Below are 21175 nucleotides of genomic sequence, written 5' to 3' on the forward strand. Positions count from 1 at the left end.
GTGTGTGTTTTGAGCAGAGGCTGTCAGACAAAGGAGAAGCCTTACACTTCCCACTTATCCTTAGGACAGAAGAGCATGTGAGAAGGCAATGTTGCTGTCTCCCCAACCCTAGTTAGTCTAGCTTCTGATCATGTCCTCTGGAATTCATGTTCCCTAAAACATAGCTTTTGGGAAGCATTGATCAGAATTGCTATACCAACCTGAGAAATAAGGCCGTATTAAATTTATATCTAATATGCTCTTTTAAAAAAACTTTTATTTGAAAATAATTTCGTACTCAAAAGTTGAAAACTGGTACAGGAAAATTCCTGTATACCACACTGTATCTTCAGTCACATTCTGCAAGTGTTAATATTTTATCACATCTACATTATTATTCTCTTTGTCTTCTATTTATTTTTCCTTGGAAATATTTGAGGGGTGCCTCGCTGACTTAGTGGAGTAAGATCTCTTGATCTTAGGGTTGCAAGTTCAAGCCCCATGTTGGGTATAGAGATTACTTTAAAAACAAAATATTTTGGGGGCACCTGGGTGGCTCAGTGGTTGAGCATCTGGCTTTGGCTCAGGTCATGATCCCAGGGTCCTGGGATCAAGTTCCACATTGGGCTTCCCGTAGGGAGCCTGCTTTTCCCTCTGCCTATGTCTCTGCCTCTCTCTGTGTGTCTCTCATGAATAAATAAATGAAATCTTTAAATAAAATAAAAATATTTTATTTATTTTTGATTTTTTATTGTTTGAGAGAGAGAGCTCAGATAGGCCTTTTCATTTGCCGAGCCCTGTTGTGTAGGGCCCAACACCTGGAAAACTGCTTTCCAGCCCATACCTCTTCTTTTCAAGGCCAATCTGCCCCTGCTGCAGCGGGAACTGCTGCACTGCGCTCGAGCCGCCAAGCAGACCCCATCCCAGTACCTGGCTCAGCACGAACACCTTCTGCTCAACACAAGTATTGCATCGCCTGCTGACTCTTCAGAGCTGCTCATAGAAGTTCATGGAAATGGAAAGAGGCCCAGTCCAGAGAGGTGAGCAGAGAAGTGCTTTGTTGTCCTTTTCTGGAATTACTCTGAGCTTCCCCTTTGTGAAAGATAGAATTTGATTACTGTGGTTATATATAGGTATGGACTTAATTTCTAAGGTTAGATTTATTTTGCCCCAACATTAGGCTGCAGAATGTTTCTCAAATCTATAGGTGTAAAACAAATAAAATCTTAAAAAATAAAATCTATAGGCATACCCCCCAGGCACAAGTATTTTTCAAAAACTCTTCAGATGACTCTATATCCCTGGTGAGAGAATCCACTCTACTCCACTCTCCACATTCTGTGGGTCTACTAATCCAGAATCATAAGAAGTACAGAAGGTCCAAAGCATTTTTCCAATTTGTGAAATCTAATAATAAAATATAACAATTAATAATTGATACTTGTTAGTAAATCACCTTTTAATTTATTCTGAAAATTCCAATATGAGTGTCTGAAAGTGTTATTCAAAGAAGCAATATTTTAACACAATGGAAAATGTGTGAAAATTGAAGCTAAATGACTGGAAACTGTACCAGTTTGCAAGTGTATTCATTGTGTGAGCCTTTTTTCTCCAATATGACGAATTGTTTCTTTCCAAAAACTGTCCTCCAGAGCATCACATTTGACCTGAAACATCACTGAAGGTAGTTGAGCCCATAATCCTCTGTATCCTATCACAGAAGAAAATTCTATCATCTCTCCTTTGCTTCATGGAGTTGAGATGTTTCTGTCTGGTTTTGGATAGATTTGACCTCTAATTTCATGCTGGAATAAATCAGCAATTTCTCTTATCTGCCTGGCGCCTGGAGACATTTCAGGTCATGCCTTATGTCACACCATTGTTCCTATTTGTGAAAGTGCATATAGCACGACGTCAGTGCTTAGGACATGTTTGTGTGAACATTATTTGATGGGCTCAAATATGTACTTCTGGTTCTTCTACAGAAGGGAAGAGAACAGTTTTGAAAGAGATACAATTCCTCCTGAGCCTCCCGCCAAGAGAGTGTGCACCATCAGCCCTGCTCCCCGACATAGTCCTGCCCTCACTGTACCCCTCATGAATCCTGGGGGCCAGTTCCATCCTACTCCTCCACCTCTTCAACACTACACCTTAGAAGATATTGCAACTTCACATCTGTATCGTGAACCCAACAAGATGCTAGAACATCGTGAAGTTCGTGATAGACACCACAATCTTAGTAAGTGACATAAGCAGCATGGTAGTGGTTTAAATTCAGATTGAATTTTTATGTTTCTTTCCTATTCAGTTATAAAAAGCAAAGTGATACAATCAGTGTTTTTTTCCCCACTGATCAGATAAAACAATATACATTAAAAAAAATATTAGAGTTGTAGTGATCTCATTTCAAATTGATCTCCCTTCATAACTTGTTGCTATTCTTACATGATAGAAGTAGAATTGAATAAATTTTAGGAAATACACATTAAAATATTAAGAATAAAGAGGTATCACTTATTTTCAAATGTTACAGAAAACTAGAATATGTTAAAACAAATAAGCTAAAATATTAACATTTGGGAAATCAGCTTGAAGGATGGATGAGAAGTCTTTATACTATTCTTGTAGTGTTTCTGTAAGTGTGGATTTATTTCAGAGTAAAGTGTTTTTAAAATTAAAAAAGATGAGATATGTGGTCTTAAAAGCAGAAGGTCAAGAGGTAAGGCATATCTAAATTTAAATTTTGGCCCTGCATCCTAACTAGCTGTGTGATTTTATGCAAGTTGCTTAGGCTCTTTGAGCTTTGTTTATTCAATTTTTAAAATGGAGATGATACTACTACTTGTGCTGGGTCATTGCTACGTTTGGAATGCCTTGCACATGTATCATCAGTGACCATTAAATTTAAGAGGAAGCAAAAAGGCAAACAAACATTATCCAAGATCAGTTTTGAACAAAGCTTGTTGTGATATCCTCATACAAGTTTACTATAGGCTTCTTTGGAGTAACTGCTGAACAGAAAACAAAAGAACTGTTAATTTCCTGGTTTTTCTCTTCATTTCCATTTGTGGGGTGCCCCATGGAGTAAAAAAAAAAATTGCAGCACATTTGCTTGTCCACATTCTGACTTAGACTTAGCCCACTAGCACCTTTCAGAGGCAAGGATCATAGTAGGGCTCTGGCTTCATGCAGTGTGGTTGATGAATGGTGAGGGCCATGACAACAAACGGTGTTCTCAGCTGCCAACATTTACTTCCGGGTACTGCTTAGGTTGCAATATATGTACATCATATGTACGTTGTCTCATTCAGTCCTCACACTGGTCCTGTGCAGTTTTCACCCTCTTTTTACAGATAAGAGGTGAGGGGATTTTGGCCAAAATCAGATAGCTAGAGTGGCAGAGACAAGATTCAGACCCCAGCTATCTGATTCCCAAAGCTTGGATACATTGCCAGTATGCTGTGGCACCTCCCTTGGCAGCATTTTGTGTGGTCCAGTCCCTTTTCTCCCATATCACTCTCTTTTTACATTGAAAATGAAGCATGGGCAGCCCCGGTGGCGCAGCGGTTTGGCGCTGCCTGCAGCCTGGGGTGTGATCTTGGAGACCCAGGATCAAGTCCCACGTCGTGATCCCTGCATGGAGCCTGCTTCTCCCTCCTCCTGTGTCTCTGCCCCTCTCTCTGTGTCTATGAATAAATAAATAAAATATTAAAAAAAAAAAAGAAAATGAAGCTTGCTATTGATTTCTTTTGTATTCATACATATACTTTTAACTAGTTTGATCCATTACTTTCTGAGGAAGAAGTGTGCTAAAAACAAGCTGAGCTGTGTTGTGCTCAGATTTTCCTTTCATTTCTAACAATTTTAGAAAAAAATTTTTTTTTGTCTTGATGTGTTCTCCTTGAAAGATCTTCAGTCCTCCTCCTACATGGTTTGTTTTAGGCTTAACCATTTGTCTTCCTGGCTGGTTATAGATTCTTTAATTTTCCCTAGTCCTCTTGAAAGCATGTGCCCTAGTTCTCAGTTCTTACCAAACCACTTATTCCCTCCTCCTTTTAAACAAATATATTGCAGCCCCTCCTCTTTACTCTCCTAAAATGGAAGTTATGGATACTATAGCCTGTCTTAGACTTAGAACTTTAGGATCAATATTCTAATTCATAATATATAAGAAATTGTTAGAATATGTTAGTGCTCAGGCATGACTGCACAAGAAGATCCCATAAAATAAGCAGGTGCTTACACAGATACAGGTTTACTATCAATATTAACACTTGTAAATTTAGGTTGGTAACAGCCATGTTATATTAATGATTTCAATGCTATGAACAGTGCTGTCATATGTGGTATCATACGATTTTTCAAAATAGTAGACAGTTAATTCATTATACCTTTGATTCACACAGTCATTGCATTCCTACAAATTTAAATATAAATCAAAACCATACAAAAATATTTTGGGGGCATCTGGGTGGCTCAGTTGGTTAATCATCTGCCTTCGGCTCAGGTCATTCATGATTCCAGAGTCCTGAGATCAAGCCCCACATCAGGCTCCCTGCTTAGCAGGGAATCTGCTTTTCCCTCTCCCCCCTTGCTTGTGCTCTCTCTGGCTATCTCTCTCTCTCTCTCAAGTAAATAAATAAAATCTTAAAAAAAAAAAATTGTGCGAGGCACCTGACTCTTAAGTCAGTAGAGCATCAACTCAGTCCTCAGGGTTGAGTTCAGGTTCCATGTTGAGCATAGAGCTTACTTAAAAATGTACATATTTTTTAGTAATACTAAGTTGTTTCCAAGTGCTTGTACAGTACCCACTCTATTTGGGGTGGTTAAGTATTTGCATTGTGTTACATCCTTGCCAGTACTAAGGGTTATCTGGCAATTTAGTTTTTTCCAATATATGGATATGAAATGCTATCTTCGTAGAGATTTTTACTTGTACTCTACTTACAGTTTTACTGTCTTCATGTTTTTATGGACCATCTATGCTTTTCTGTCTGTGGCATATCTTTTTATTTCTTTTGACTGTTTTTCCTTTGGGCTGTTTGCCTTTTTAACTGATTTGTCAGAGTTTGTTATATATTCTAAATGGTGATTTGTTGTTGTTGTTGTTGGCTTTATGTCATTTTGTGTTTCCTACACTCCATTTTGAATCATTGCCCTAGCAGTGTGCTCACATTTGGTACGGATGTGTGTGTTTTTACATGATAGAATTTTGTTTATTGTATTCTTTCCTCTGTCTTCAAATTTAATCTCTCATTTCTAATAGGTCTTAATGGAGGCTATCAAGATGAGTTGGTAGACCACCGGTTGACCGAAAGGGAGTGGGCAGATGAATGGAAACATCTTGATCATGTAAGAATCTTATGGCGTATAATTTTCCTATTATATTTTACTTCTTAATATCACCAATAGTAATGGAGTACATATGCCTGATGTGAAATTAACCAGAGCCATATCATCTACAATAAAAACTGATTTATGAAGCCAACTGGTTGGCTCAGTCTGTTGAACATGTGACTCTCAATTTCAGGATTGTGAGATCAAGCACTTCAAGTCCCATTTTGGGTGTAGAGCTTACTTATGAATTAATAAAATGAAATAAAATAAACCTGATTTATCTGCTACTCCCCTAGCTAGAGAGATAAGAGTAACCCCCAAATCTTTGTAGTGGGGTAATTACTTCAGGATATAACCAAATGAAGTCATAAAGTATAATGGTTAAAAAACGGGGCTGTGGGGCAGCCTGGGTAGCTCAACAGTTTAGCGCCGCCTTCAGCCCAGGGCATGATCCCAGAGACCTGGGATTGAATCCCACATCAGGCCCCCTGCATGGAGCCTGCTTCTTCTTCTGCCTGTGTCTCTGCCTCTCTCTCTCTGTGTCTTTCATGAATAAATAAATAAAAACCTTTAATAAAAATCAATTTAAAAAAACGAGGCTGTGAGTTCAGATCTCAGCTTTGCTACTTCCTATCTTTGTGCAATGGGCAAGTTGTTTTTAATGTTTCTAGCCTTAATTTTTATATCTTAAAAAAAAGAATACTGTAATATTTGAATTCATAGCAAGGTAGGTGATAATATAATAGAAGGTGCTTATCACAGGATCTAATATATAGGAAATGCTAAATAAATGGTGCTTCTCTATAAACAAATGAGAGGGACTCCTGGTTGGCTCACTGGGTTAAGTGGCTGTCTTCTGCCTAGATCATGATCCCAGGGTCCAGGGATCGAGCCCCACATCGGGCTCCTTCCTCAGTAGGGAGCCTGCTTCTCCTTCTGCCTGCCGTTACTCTTCTTGTACTCTTTCTGTGTCAAATAAATAAATAAAAGTCTTTTAAAAAAGAGAATTGGTGTCCTAAAAATGGAAGAAAAGATGTAGTACCTACTTGAAATACACCTACATACCTTTTCCTTGTTGAGTGAAATTGTCTCTGAATGTTCTTTCTCTGATTGCATTCTTGTATAAATCTCTAGCTTTATCTAGTAACTTGATGTATTTAGGCAGAGAGATAATATGGTTTTATCAGAATATTTAAAGAATTATGGTGAGAGACTCTGGCTGCTTCAACCTGGAAGAATCCAAAAAGTGTTATTTTGAAATCCAAAAAAAACATTTTGCATTGTATATATATTTAAAAAGAACCTGTTGGGGGTACCTGAGTAGCTCAGTTGGTTAAGTGTTCCCCACTCTTGATTTTGGCTAAGGTCATGATCTCAGGATTGTGATATTCAACCCCATGTTGTGGCTGTGCTGGGCATGGAGTCTGCTTAGGATTCTGTCTCCCTCCCCACCAAATTAAATAAATAAGTAAAAAGAAGCTGTTAAGCAAGGCTTTCATATATAGGCTGATATTGCTAACCTGTAAGATACTTAAGCCTTCATTCTTTATAGTTTACCTGTCCTTAATTTTCAGTATTGGTTATTTGACAGTCCTAATCTTATATCTGCCTGACTTCCTCTCTGATTTAGGCTCTGAATTGCATTATGGAAATGGTAGAGAAGACAAGGCGCTCCATGGCGGTTCTGCGGCGCTGTCAGGAATCTGATCGTGAAGAACTCAACTACTGGAAAAGAAGATGTAACGAAAACACAGAGATGAGGAAGACAGGGAGTGATTTGGTCTCCAGGCAGCACAGTCCCGGGAGTGCAGATTCTCTCAGCAATGGTAAGGGAGGAGTCTCCCCTATGATGGCAGGGAAGACTTTGGTAGATTGTGGACTTAGAAAGACCCAGGTAAGTTTGAAGAGTAAATGATAAAATATGTCAAGGATTCAGTACATGGCAGGTTCAAGAAATACTATTTAACTTGGGGATAATGAGAATATTAATGGTTTTATTCTGTTTTTAACTCTCTCTCTGTGTGTGCTAGGTGATGATGAAAGAATCGTTGTCTCCCTGGTTGAATGTCCTAGGTATTCTCATGTACATCACATTTATTCCTCAGTAGTAGCCCTGAAAAATCTAAAAATGTTCCTGTCATCTTCCCTCCTCTCCCTCTCACTCCCCATCCAGGAAAATACCATTTATCATCCTCTGTCTGGAGGCCTTTATAAAAAATTCTATTATACCAAGCTGAGTTATCCCATCTTGCCTTTTCATAGCCTGAAGATGCAGAGGTATGAACAACTGTTCTCTCAATCCGGGATACATGCAGTGCCACAGTGTTTTCCCCCAAAATGTTCCATCACATTCATTTAGTAACTGAAAAGGTGTCCTATCCAAAGACACAGCTAAATGAGAGGCCATCTGTGATCAGCCTTTTTCCCCATCCACCTACCCACTTCAAGCTCCATCTTTTCACCAGGGAGAATGAATCGTTTATTGTGACAGACCTAGCATGTTCCACAGACAACAGCTGTTAGTCTAAAAAAGACTTCAAAATAAAAGAGGCAAAGACATTGGTAACCAAAGGATCCCACTCCCCACCCCTCCCACAGAGTTGACTCTTGAGGCAGCCATAGATGAGCAACATTGTGCAGGATATCACATTAAGACATCAAAGAACACTTGTAGCTGCAGTGTGATTCCTTTTATAAAAACTTTAGAGCTTGGGCTGCCTGGCTGGCACAGTCAGAGGAGCATGTGTTTCTTAACCTCAGGGTCATGTGTTTGAGCCCCATGTTGGGTGTAGAGATTACAATCAATCTATCCACTGATCAGTTAATCAATACATATATACAAATGTACAGATAACTTCAGAGCTCATCATATCCCTCACCATTTGAACCTTCATAAGTAGTCCCTATAACAACTTGCAGAAACATACAAAGTTCCCCAACCAAATCAACTACGTTCTAACAGTCAGTCTGCGTGTGTCGAGGTGAGTGGCATACAGTGCAGTGCAGAGTGAGCTGCAGTCCTGAGGCAGCTCTTCTCTAGCCCCGATGGCAAGTCTTGCTGGGGGAATTAAAACATTACTCTGCATTACTCTCTATTCATCTTTTTCAGTATCTTTATTTATACATAGTATACATATTTTATATTTTTATTTTACTGTTTGTTGCAGTAGAGAAAGAAAGCATCATTCGTCTCCTAAATAATCATGCTATTCAAAATGTGGACCAAAACCATTCTAAACCAGTTTGTTACTGGACTGTGATCGTATGAGAAGCTTGCCACAGCATGTATTGGGGTACACTTTTGCTTACTTTGAGAAGAGTCCTCTACATTAAACAGTGTGCTTAGAGACATAGTGGTCGGGCATTCTGGCGTAAGTTCCCGATCTCTTTATGGACCAAAGTGGTGTGCAGACTAGCATTTGGAGCAGCACTGTTCTACATTCTGCAGTATTCTTGGACATAACACACAGACATATCAATGACTTTTAAATAATTAGATAATCTGTGATTTGTGTGTATTTTTTATTTTTTTCATAATTCGTGTTTTAAATCTTTTGGGTGTACAGAAACTGCTGGTGATTTATTTACTTACATGTTTAGTATTTAAGTGTTTTGGTGATTTGGGGAGAAATTCACTAAGATACTGCATAGCATTTTTACTTTTCCCATGTAAAATAATCAAATATAGGTTCCTTCTATCTGAACATTGGTAAGTCACAATATTTTCAGGGATAAATTTGCTTCAGACAACAAGGGATGTATTTTGGTATTTTATTTAAGGAACCATAAATAAGTAGGAAAAGCATAAGGAAAAACAAGAAAATGATCATCAAAAAAAAAAAAAAGAAAATATCATCATAGAGATCAAGAGAATGGTTTTCTCTGGGGGTGTAGGATGGAGGCTATAGGTGATGGAATACAGAGTTGGGCATTCATCATCTCTATGAGCTCTTTTGACTGTAGGAGTGTAAGTCTGGCCAGCATCCTTTAAACAGGACTGTGGCTTACCACTAGCCATCTCTTGGGGATTTAGGGCTGCTGGAAGTGTCTTTTTTGACCTATAGGTTTGTGGATGTTCACTTTAATATTTTTATGAACTTGTTATTCATCCAAATCAGATGAGTTTCAGAAACTATGAATAGATAGGGAAGATAGTTACTGAAAAAAATTTTTTTTAATTATCCAGAACTGAATGTCAGTATTCCAACTTGAACCAGTCTATAAATTAGACAAGACTGGAGAAGAAACAAATATCAGCATCATTAACTTAGAAAATGGGTATCCCTGGGTGGCGCAGCAGTTTGGCGCCTGCCTTTGGCCCAGGGCGCGATCCTGGAGACCCGGAATCGAATCCCACGTCGGCCTCCCGGTGCATGAGCCTGCTTCTCCCTCTGCCTATGTCTGCCTCTCTCTCTCTGTGTGACTATCATAAAAAAAAAAAAAAAAAAATTTAAAAAAAATTAAAAAAAAAAAAAACTTAGAAAATGGGACACTTGGGTGGCTCAGCGGTTGGGCATCTGCCTTCATTCAGTTCAGGGCGTGATCCCAGGATCCAGGATTGAGTCCCACATTGGGCTCCCTGTAGAGAGCCTGCTTCTCCCTCTGCCTTTGTCTCTACCTCTCATGAATAAATAAATAAATCTTGGAAAGAAGGTAGGAAGGAAGGGAGAAGAGAAGAGAAGAAAAGAAACTTAGAAGACAACTCTGAAGAAAAGTTATTTTAACTTAGAATTCTGTACTAGACCTGGGGCACCTAGGTGGTACAGTCAGTTGAGCATCTGACTCTTGGTTTCAGGTTGGGGCCATGATCTCATGGTCATGGCATTGAGCCCTTACACTAGGTGTGAAATCTTGGGATTGATTATCTTTTCTTCTCCTTTGGCTCAAGCACACATACTTTCTCTTTCTCTCTTTAAAGTAAATCAATAAATCTTTGTAAAAAATTGGCCAAACCGGGACGCCTGGGTGGCTCAGCGGTTGAACATCTGCCTTCGGCCCAGGGCATGATCCTGGAGACCCTGGATCAACTCCCACATCGGGCTTCCTGCATGGAGCCTGCTTCTCCCTCTGCCTGTGTCTCTGCCTCTCTCTCTCTCTCTTTCTTGTGTCTCTCATGAATGAATGAATGAATAAATAAATAAATAAAATGTTTAAAAAATTTTTTGACCAAACCAAAACCATTAATTTTAATTAATCACCCACAATTTTTCAAAACATGTACCTCCTAAGGCACCTGGATGGCTTGGTTAGGGGTCAGTCTCTTGGTTTCATCTCATATCATGATCTCATGAGTCCTGAGACTGAGCCCAGCTTTGGGCTCTGCGCTCAGCAGGGAGTCTGCTTGATGGTTCTCTCCCTCTGCCCCCCTCACTGGAGCACCCTTGCTCCCACTTGATCTCCCTGTCTCTCAAATAAATAAATAAATCTTTTTTGAAAAATGTACCTCCTATCTACCCTTTATCATGGTTTACCACAACAGGGTATGATATACCTTAAAAGAGGGAAGTAAATCAGAAAGTAGAAGCCATGGAATTGATTAAACAGGACCCATCAACATAAGGGAATGCCTAGCCTGGTTAGGGAGGGTCCTAAGCAACAGAGTGTACCACGAGCATTTGAGGCTGTAATAGCCCAAAAGCTTGCTAGAAGTTTTTTCAAGAAAATGAAATTTATAATATTTATACAATAGGGACACCTGGGTGGCTCAGTGATTGAGTGTTTACCTTCAGCTCAGGTTATGATCCTGGGGTTTTGGGATCGAGTCCTGCATCACACTCCCTGTGGGATAGCCTGCTTCTCCCTCTATGTCTTTGCCTCTTTGTGTGTCTCTCACGAATAAATAAATAAATAAATCTTTTTAAAAAAGTAATTTATACAATAGGAAGAGAAGTTAAGATTGAGAAATAATTACACTAAACAAGGCAATTATTAACTCTCAAAAAAAAAAAAAACTTGTTAAGTATATAAAAAGATTCATAGATGGCACCTGGGTGGCTCAGTTAAGGGTCTGCTTTTGGCTCAGGTCATGATCCCAAGGTCCTGGGATCCACAGGAAGCCTGCTTCTTTCTTCTTCTCCCTCTGGCTGCCCTGCTTGTCTGTGTACTCCCCCCCCCCCCCCCAATCAAATAAATAAAATCTGTTAAAAAAGAAAAAAAGATTCAGGGCAGCCCCTGTGGCCCAGTGGTTTAGCCGCCCGCCTTCGGCCCAGGGCATTATCCTGGAGACCCGGGATCGAGTCCCACGTCAGGCTCCCTACATGGAGCCTGCTTCTCCCTCTGCCAGTGTCTGTGCCTCTCTCTCTCTCATATGAATGAATAAATAAAATCTTAAAAAAAAAAAAAAGATTCATAGAATCTGAACCACATGACTCAACTGGGATTAGTATTTACATTCAATACTGTAAATATTGACTACCGGTGTAACAGAATTTGAATATCTCTGGAGGAACAGAAGGGGAATAAATTGTGAATATGTCTGTGATAGAGTGAGAATGGAGGTTAAAAGAGAATGAAATGGCTGGTTAGCCAGTAATGGCCACAGTTGAAATAATCAGCATGTAGCAATACCTAAAGAAAGACACTTTAACAGTGTTACAATAGAAAATATGTAAGACCAACAGAGAGGTGGTGATCCTAGTATGGTTTGGAAGACCTTACTCACTAATGCTGGATTCTAAGTCACACACATTCTTTCAGTAGTTTAACTTTAAGTGCCCATGACATCACAAAACAAAAAGTGGATACTTTTGGAAAATTGCTGATGCCCTGGCCCCATGTCAAGATTCTGATTTAATTGGACTAAGATGGGACCTGTGATTTTTCAAACATCTTGCATTTTTGCCTTCGGATGTATTCTTAGCTATAAAATTAATACGTTGTGAATATAGGTATTTTTATTCATTTGATCTTGGTTTTTGTTTTCTCTCCCACCTCTTACCCCAACTGGTTTTTGATGGATAAGATAGCTAATATTTATGGAATCAAATCCATCACTTCCTTTTATACTTTGTTCCTTGACCTTCATCCTCATCCAATATACAACCGATTTCATCTACATTACATTCAAATCTGTATATTTGGGTATTAGCAATCTAATTTAAAACTTACTACCATCAAATAACGAATACCCACCCATCCTTTAGATACTGAAATGATATAATTACTAATACTCCATTTTGTTGAATACTTCAGTCTGTTTTCTTCATTGATCTTTCTGACCGTATTAGTATTCAAATTTAATAATCATAGTTTATCTGGATTCTTATTGTGTTCTAGCCAGTGCTAAAGTTTCACATGTGTTTTCTTTCTTTCTTTTTTTTTTTTTTTAAGATTTTATTTATTCATGAGAGACACAGAGAAAGAAAGAGTCAGAGACACACGCAGAGGGGGAAGAAGGCTCCATGCTTGGAGCCTGATGTGGGACTTGATCCTGGGACTCCAGAATCACGTGGTGGGCCGAAGGCAGGCGCTAAACCACTGACCACCCAGGGATTCCCCCTCACATGTGCTTTCAAAGCTGTCTGTTGAGATATAGGAATTGCTATTACATTCTTTGACAGACGACAACACTGAGGCTTAAATAAGTTAAAAAGTTGGCCAAAACAGTCATATTACTAGTACGGATTATAAGTATAGCATTCTAGAACCAGCACACACTCATAGCTGATCCACTGTATTTTCTTGAGTTGTTTTTTTTTTAATATTTTATTTACTTATTCATGAGAAACACAGAGAGAGAGAGAAAGAGGCAGAGACACAGGCAGAGGGAGAAGCAGGCTCCATGCAGGGAGCCTGACGTGGGGCTTGATCCCGGATTTCCAGGATCAGGCCTTGGGCTGAAGGTGGTGCTAAACCGCTGAGCCACTTGGGCTGCCCTTTCTTGAGTATTTTAATTTGGTTATTCCCTCAGTTTTTTAAATGGGTTACATTGTAAAAAGGGCGAACATTGGGATACCTGGGTGGCTCGGTGATTGAGCATCTGCCTCCGGCTCAGGGCATGGTCCCGGAGTCCCAGGATGGAGTCCTGCATTGTACTCCCCTTGAGGAGCCTGCTTCTCCCTCAGCCTGTGTCTCTGCCTCTCTCTGTGTCTCTCATGAATGAATAAATAAAATCTTTAAAAAAAAAAAAAAAACAAAGAAAGGCAAGTATTACAGAAACCTACAAATTATGAAAAACCTGCCACCACCCACTGTTTCTCTCCTGCTCCCATAGACTCATTTATTAAGAAATTTGTTTGCTCTTACAGAATTTTCTATATATATACTAAAGAACATTTTCCCCAATTTTTTATCTTGAAGTTTTTCAAACACATAAAAATGTTTTGAGTAAGACAGAGAGCACTCATGTGCCCTCTATCTGGTTTCACTTTTCACATTTTGCCATATTTGCTTTACCTCATTATAGATGAGTAGGTAGATGTAGGTTCAGTCTCCCCCAACCATCATGACACTCATCCTTAAATGTTTTGTTCTATTTCTCCTAAGAACTAGAGCATTCTCTTAAATAGCCAAAATACCATTGTGATTTATTTACGTTATCTGTCTTGCCTTTGATTACAGTAGCCTCTGAAACTCTGCTTTTCTTAGTGAACCAGTTGAAAATCCTGATTTTTGTTCCTTTCTGGGTTTAGAAGTACAGTTACTCTGACTTATGGAAATGCCATATTAAATGTATGTAGTTTCCAGCTATGTTTTGAGTAATCTGAGAAGTTCCTTTAAGGTTAGATTTCTCACCTTTTACATCTGTCAGATAAATAAAATCTTAGGAACTGGGCACATACAATGAATATGACCAAGGCATATTGATAACAGAAATGAAGTAGCTTTTCCCTTGGTTGATCAGGACTTACCTCACATCCCCACAAGTAAACAAATGTTTCTTCTATCATTTAATAACCTGTGGTAGCTTGTCTACACACTCAATCCTTTTTTCTCACTGGTTTTCCTTACTTAAGATTCCATTGAGGGAATCCCTGGGTGGTTCAGTGGTTTGGCGCCTGCTTTTGGCCCAGGGCGCAATCCTGGAGTCCCAGAATCGAGTCCCATGTCGGGCTCCCTGCATGGAGCCTGCTTCTCCCTCTGCCTGTGTCTCTGCCCCCACCCCCCTCTCTCTCTCATAAATAAATAAATAAATAAATAAACAAACCAATAAATAAATAAATCTTAATAAAAAAGATTCCATTGAATTTGATCCATTGCCTTCTTTAGCTTGTGTCACTTGATTCTTCTGATCCTAGATTTTTTCCCTATTTTTATTTCATGAGTCTCATCCTTGAGTTTCTAGGTGTTTGACAAATGGCTACATGGATCAGGAATCTCACCCGTGTTAAATAGAGCCCTTCTGTTTTCCATAGTAGCGCTTCCTAGAGAGCCCAGTGTCGCAAAAAGTATTAATTCTGTCAATATTTTAAACTTATGGGGTCTCTTTTTGGGATGATGAAAATGTTTGAGAATTAGATAGTAGGGATGGTTGTACAACATTGTGAGTGTACTAAATGGTGCCTCATTATCCCCTCCTAGCTATCTGGGGAATACAGCAGTAGGTTTTTTGTGCCGATAGCTCCTGGAATGGGAGGGAATCCGTCCCTGTCCCAGACCAGTTTACAGCCAGTTGCGAAGCATTCTCATGAGGAGTAACCATTTTATAAACCTCCCTTGGCAAACATTTCATGCCAGGCTACCCTCCCCCGCTGTACTGTTTCCCTGATTCCTTTTTGCACCATGGGTTGGTGAGTATTCAGAGCATAAAATCTGTTTTTCAGCTTAGCCTCAGTAAAGCATAAGGAAATTTGAAAGTCTGCTGGAATTGACTCATTTAAAAAAAAAAAAAAAAGCTTAATGGGCCCTCTTCTTATAAAATATTATATCTTAAAATCACAATAAACGTGTGTGTGTGTGTGTGTGTGTGTTTATACAACCCCTACCAGTGGGGTTACCACTGGGGTGCCTCTTTGGGATACATTTGAAATGCACTATTCCATATCAGAGTATTTTCTTTACTACTTGCTTTTTATTTGTTTATAAGCATTTTAAGAAACTTTAAAGGCAACCTCTTTAAATCACATGTAAAGGGGATCCCTGCATGGCTCAGCGGTTTACTGCCTGCCTTCGGCCCAGGCGTGATCCTGGAGTCCTGGGGTCAAGTCCCACATTGGGCTCCCTGCGTGGGGCGTGCTTCTCCCTCTGCCTGTGTCTCTGCCTCTCTCTCTCTTCTCTCTCTCTCTGTGTCTCTCATAAATAAGTAAAATTTTTTAAAAAATAAATAAATAAATCACCTGTAAAAATTCAAAGTTACCCTCCCCCACCCCAAATTCAGAGTTACCAAGAAACAAAAGCCATATTCTCTGACATGTCTACAGAGCAGTTAAGAGAGATCTATGCACGATGGGAATTGTTATATTGGATAGGGATATACATGCATATATTTGTATAAGTATCTATCTGTACTTATGTTTACATTTTAGGAAGTATCTTAAAAATACATCCACGGTTATAGGAAAAACAATAAGGACATATAGATAAAATAAGAAAGTGAAGATCACTTTTAATCTCACTACTTTGGGGATCCCTGGGTGGCGCAGCGGTTTAGCGCCTGCCTTTGGCCTGGGGCGCGATCCTGGAGACCCGGGATCGAATCCCACGTTGGGCTCCCGGTGCATGGAGCCTGCTTCTCCCTCTGCCTGTGTCTCTGCCTCTCTCTCTCTCTCACTGTGTGCCTATCATAAATAAATAAAAATTTAAAAAAAAAAATCTCACTACTTTGAATTGAAATACCGTTACTATTTGAGGCATGCGTGTGTGTTTTAAAACCACACATTTAGTGTACTTTTTTGTAATCTGATTTTATTCCTTGTCAGAATTTTTCATTAAAAAATTTTCATAAAAATGAAACATGTTGGTATAGATCATGTCTAACCCTGTGCTGTTTATCCTTTCTGTAGATACACAGCGAGAATTCAGCAGTAGGCCAGGAACAGGATATGTACCTGTGGAGTTTTGGAAAAAAACTGGTACGTATCTGTCTGCTTCTAGGTCACACATACTCACTAATTTGTGCGAGTATGCAACACATGTTTGGGGGAAAGGTGGTTGTCTCCTTATTTTCTCTTCAGAACTCTCAGCTCCTGCCACTCCACTTCAAGCTTTCACTTACATCCGGACTTCCTCTCACATTACTCTGCAGGTCAAGAATTTAGAATGACTTCAGACTGTCCATCGAAGCTCCTTGCATGCCTTTCTGCTAGGTCACCCCGAGGCATTAAGTAACCAACTTTTCCTTCTATATTTATAGCCTTATTTCTGAGCATATAGCTCAGTTCATTTTTGCCTGTTGGCTTCACTTGAATCTACACACACTGTGTTCGCACATAACCTGATACATTCTGGTCTTGCAACAGCCCTCCACTCTTCCTTTCACCTTTGTTATCTCCATCTTTGTCAAGACTGTTCTTGGTGGGCCTCATTTTCTAGGAGGCTAAAAGAAAAGTGGTCTGCCTATTGTGGTAAGCCACTGGGTGAAACTAGCCTCATGTCCCTGTTGCTGCCCTTGTCCAGACATGAGCTTTCTTTTTCTTCTACACTCCCTTTTCCAGGACCATTTTTTTGTAGTCCAGTACGGTTCTTGCTTTTCTTCCTAAGATAAAATTTACTTTTACAAAAGTTAATACTTGTCCTTCATAGAGACTCTTTCAGGACCATCAAGACCATTATAAACAAATGAACTAAAGATGTGAACACATTGTGAGAAATACAAATAAACATACTGCAAAATGTTTGTTCCAACTGTCAAGAAAGTACAAGATAAAGTCCCCCAGAGTCTTTATTGACATATTTGTTGACCTGTTTTTAGAGGATCTTGTTAACGACACTAAATGATTCATTAGAGTTTTACATATGAAATTATTACATGTAACCAGCCTTGAGTATGTGCAAATTTTTTTTTTAAGATCTTATTTCTAAGTACTCAACATGGGACTTGAACTTGCAGCTTTGAGGTCAAGAATTGACACTCTATTGACTGAGCTAGGCACCCCAGTACATGCAAATTCTTAAAATCATTCCTGTTTCATGCTTTTGAATTCTTCCTTTCAAAAGCATGTGATCCAAACTTAGCCACACAAATTGTTTAAAAAAAAAGACAATATGTGTAAAATTAGCATTTTTAGTATATTCTATGTGAATTTACAGTGCAATACCACAGAATGCTATTTTGTCATTAAAAATAGCTTGCACATAGGTGGCTCAGTTGGTTAAATGTCCACATCTTGGTTTTAGCTCAGGTCATGATATCAAGGATTGTAGGATCGAGCCCCACTATGGGCTCTGCCCTCAGCAGAGAGCCTGCTTGAAGATTCACTCTGTCCTCCCCCCCTACTTGTACTCTTTCTTTCTCTCCCTCTGTCTCACACACAAATATATAAGTCTTTATTTTTCTTTCTTTCTTTTTTTTAATTTGGAAAACTACACGGCAACTTGGAAACATCATTGCAGTTGGAAATGGGGAAATACGTATTACCAAGAAGTAGACTAAAATTATGGGAAATGAAGGTAGCAATTGTTAAGGTAGAGAGAAAGATTACCATGCACAAGATCTAACTTGTGCATGGTAATAGTGATTTCCTACTTGGGAGGTACATTGGTTAACTGGTTAAGAGTCAAACTTTAGTGTTAATGGCTGGATTTAAGTCTTTGCTGTGCTGTCATCTGTGACCAAGTGGGACAATCATAACTTTGGACAGGGCTTTGGAAGCCCAGGTTCCTGGCATGCCTACATTTGTATCTTCAGCTTGCCATTCTCTGCTGAGTTCAGTCTTATATACCCAGCTGCCTCCTGACTGGATGTCCCAGGGACACTTTGATCTTCTCACTTGCCTCCGCATGGCATTTTGTTTATTATTTGTTTCATTTCATAGCACTATCACTCTTCAATTTCACCTCTGCCTCTGGACCCTTAGATGCTACTGGCCTCATCTTGCTTCATACCTTCTTCTGTGCCACTTGATTATGCCTAAATTCAGTCTCTTCTATCAGGTGGATTTCTACTGCCCCCTGCCTCTCCCAGACTGTCTCTGCCTTCAGTCCTTTCTCCTTGCATAGACCTTTCAGGAATTCATGTTTTCTTTAGAAGAAGAACCAAAGGCCTTAGCATGGGATGCAGGACTTTCCAAAAATTCATTTCCACCTACCATGTCAACCAGGACACGTTTTCTTGAATTCTCCCCTGCCACTTGTAGAGCTGACCACTTTTCTCCTTGGAACTCTGTCTCCTGTACTGACATATGTCAAGCACCCCAGGCCACCTTTGTACTTGATCACAGTTAGGTGAATATGGACTATGTCGTCATCCTATAGATATCCCCAGCCCTTAGCACAGTGCCCACTTCCATCTACACACCCAACAAATGAGCACATGAACAGATGAGTGAGTATAAGAAAACTGAATGTGTATGTCATATGTTAAACCCTGTGTATTTTTGGAAAAGTTCTTTTGTTTCAGCTCCGTTCCTTCTTGCAAGTGACAGAGAATGGGAGGGAAAAGATTTCTCGGCCAGTTGATTTTACTGTCACTTTCTTCTAGAAGAAGCTGTGAATAAGGTGAAAATTCAGGCCATGTCAGAAGTACAGAAAGCTGTTGCTGAGGCAGAGCAAAAAGCCTTCGAAGTGATTGCAACAGAGAGAGCTCGGATGGAGCAAACTATAGCAGACGTCAAACGGCAGGCGGCAGAGGATGCCTTCCTCGTCATAAATGAGCAAGAAGAGTCAACAGAGGTCAGAGTTCTGTTAGCCCTGGGGGCCAGGGCTGGGGTTGGGGCAGCTTCAGTCACCGAGCCCACTGTTTTCTTCTCAAGTGCTAGGCACTAAGACACAACAGTCAGCTCTTGAACTAGATGGTTCTGATTTTTCTAATACCAGAATAATTTTGTTTCTTAATGATTCTTACATAAATCAGCTCATTGTATCAGTTTCAATTTTAAAAACTCACCCTGAAGACAAAGTTTGTTGATTATGATGACTACCTTTGACTAGTGGGCTCATCATGTGCCAGAGACCCAGAGTTAAGGGTGTGTGTTGCCTTTTTGAGCCTCACAGTGACTCTGTAAGGTAGGTATTGTTTGTTGGGTTCCAATTTTAAATGAGGAAACTGTGGCTTAAGGAATTTCACTGATAGAATCCCTCAGTGCTGAAACCAGGATACAGGGGTAAGGAGATAACAGGGCCCTAGAGCATTTGTTCTGCTTATAACGAGGATAGTTATTTTATAGGTTGAAGTGACAGGTCGGGCAGACCTGCCCATCTCTCCAAGACCCAGAACACGGTGATGCTTCTATACAGGACACTCTTGTACCACAATGAGGACAAAACAGAAAAGAAAAAAGCATAGGACAAAAACATAGTCTTTTGGGATATAAAAGTTCTTCTGTAACTTTGATTTCAGTCATTTTTCAGATTTGAGATAAACTTGAAGTCCTGAAACAAGCCTAATTGTGTAAGAGGCAGATCCATCTACCAGTTGAGACCTAAAGAACTAGGGGTTTGTCATTAGAGTGTGTACACAGAAAGAAAGAGAGGCAGAAACGCAGGCAGAGGGAAAAGCGGTCTCCATGCAGGGAGCCTGACGTGGGACTCGATCCCGGGTCCCCAGGATCAGGCCCTGGCCTAAGGTGGCGCTAAACAGCTGAGCCATCCGGGCTGCCCTGTTACTGTCTAATCCTATGTAAATGGTCCCCTTCAGTATAGTAGTGCCAGGTGTGGCCATGTGAAGAGGAACATGTCTAAGTATTATTTGGCTATCACAGTGGATGTGGGAAAATGCCTGTTGCACCCCAACAAGGACACTGAATTGTGAGAAAATACTTCCATTAGCCCTTTTCTTACCCTTTTTCTCTTCCTACTTTTTCTTTAGAATGGTTTTTGAGCAGTGACATCTCTGTTATATTTAATTCTGTATCTGTTCATATTTACCTGCTTTTATATCTATGTTTATCTTTAACTGTGTCTGCCTCCAAAAAAGTAGTGGAACATTTTGGCTAAGACCATGAATTCTGGATTTGGACTGTGTGGTTTAAATCCCAGCTTACCACTTATAGCATTGTGCTATGAAGGACCTATAATTTTAAACAGTGTACAAAGTGGCCTACAGGTGAGGCACACACCAGCATCCATGCCAGCAAACTACACCTTTGCTTTTACAAAAGGCCTATGTTAGTACCTATTTTCCCTTGCTTGAAGAAATCTGAAGAGAATTTTCACTTTAATGAGAAAGGGCAAAAGGCAAAAGCAGCATTCAGCATTTGTTATGCAGCAAGCTATTAGAGGCAGCATACACCTTGAACAGCAAGAACAGCCCTGGCAAGCTCCTTCACCTGGAACTCCACTCTCAGCATCCAGCTGCAGGAGCTTTGAACTGGGTCTGTGATCTTTATCTCAATTTATATTATGCATCATTAACAAGATGTGTCCTAAAGAAAAGCCTAAGAGAAATTATTTTTTGGGTCTGGGAACACTCAAAATTTTTCCAGATAAATTAATGCTGATAGCTTTTCCACTTTACACCATTTCTGTTTATGAAAAGTTTCATAGGAAGGATTCACTTCCAGATGTCAGGGGAACCTATAGTAGTGGCATAGACTGTTGATCTGTGCTTAAGGAAATTCTAGAATCCCCTTGGTGACTTCCCTGGTCAGTAACTCAAAAGGTTTATAACCTTCTCCCACTAGCTACAAAGGAACTGTTTGGCCGTATGTGTTGCTCTACCTTTGAGGAATGCTGATCTGAAGGGTGACTATAACAATAATACACTTTTTGCCTTATATCTTGGCAGAAAGCCTTGTGGTTGCGGGAAAAAGACACAGGAAAAGGA

The 21175-nt window shown here is 39.8% G+C and overlaps 1 protein-coding gene across 8 annotated transcripts in view; it reads left to right on the forward strand.

Moving 5' to 3' along the window:
* The window catches only part of CBFA2T2 (CBFA2/RUNX1 partner transcriptional co-repressor 2), a 146930-nt gene that overhangs the window by 118788 nt on the left and 6967 nt on the right, over nt 1-21175 (forward strand). For 7 of the 8 annotated variants that reach the window (XR_005377762.1, XM_038572021.1, XM_038572024.1 and 4 more), the window contains 6 exons: nt 838-1019; nt 1965-2218; nt 5246-5331; nt 6947-7142; nt 16257-16325; nt 18893-19083. Coding sequence is in view for 7 of the 8 variants with exons in the window: in XM_038572021.1 (XP_038427949.1) it covers nt 838-1019; nt 1965-2218; nt 5246-5331; nt 6947-7142; nt 16257-16325; nt 18893-19083 (978 nt within the window). In the remaining variant the exon portion in view is untranslated. The remainder of the gene's footprint in view (nt 1-837; nt 1020-1964; nt 2219-5245; nt 5332-6946; nt 7143-16256; nt 16326-18892; nt 19084-21175) is intronic. The other variant, XM_038572020.1, reaches the window with a different exon arrangement.

Source organism: Canis lupus, chromosome 24, assembly GCF_011100685.1.
Source record: "Canis lupus familiaris isolate Mischka breed German Shepherd chromosome 24, alternate assembly UU_Cfam_GSD_1.0, whole genome shotgun sequence".
Lineage (NCBI taxonomy): Eukaryota > Metazoa > Chordata > Mammalia > Carnivora > Canidae > Canis > Canis lupus.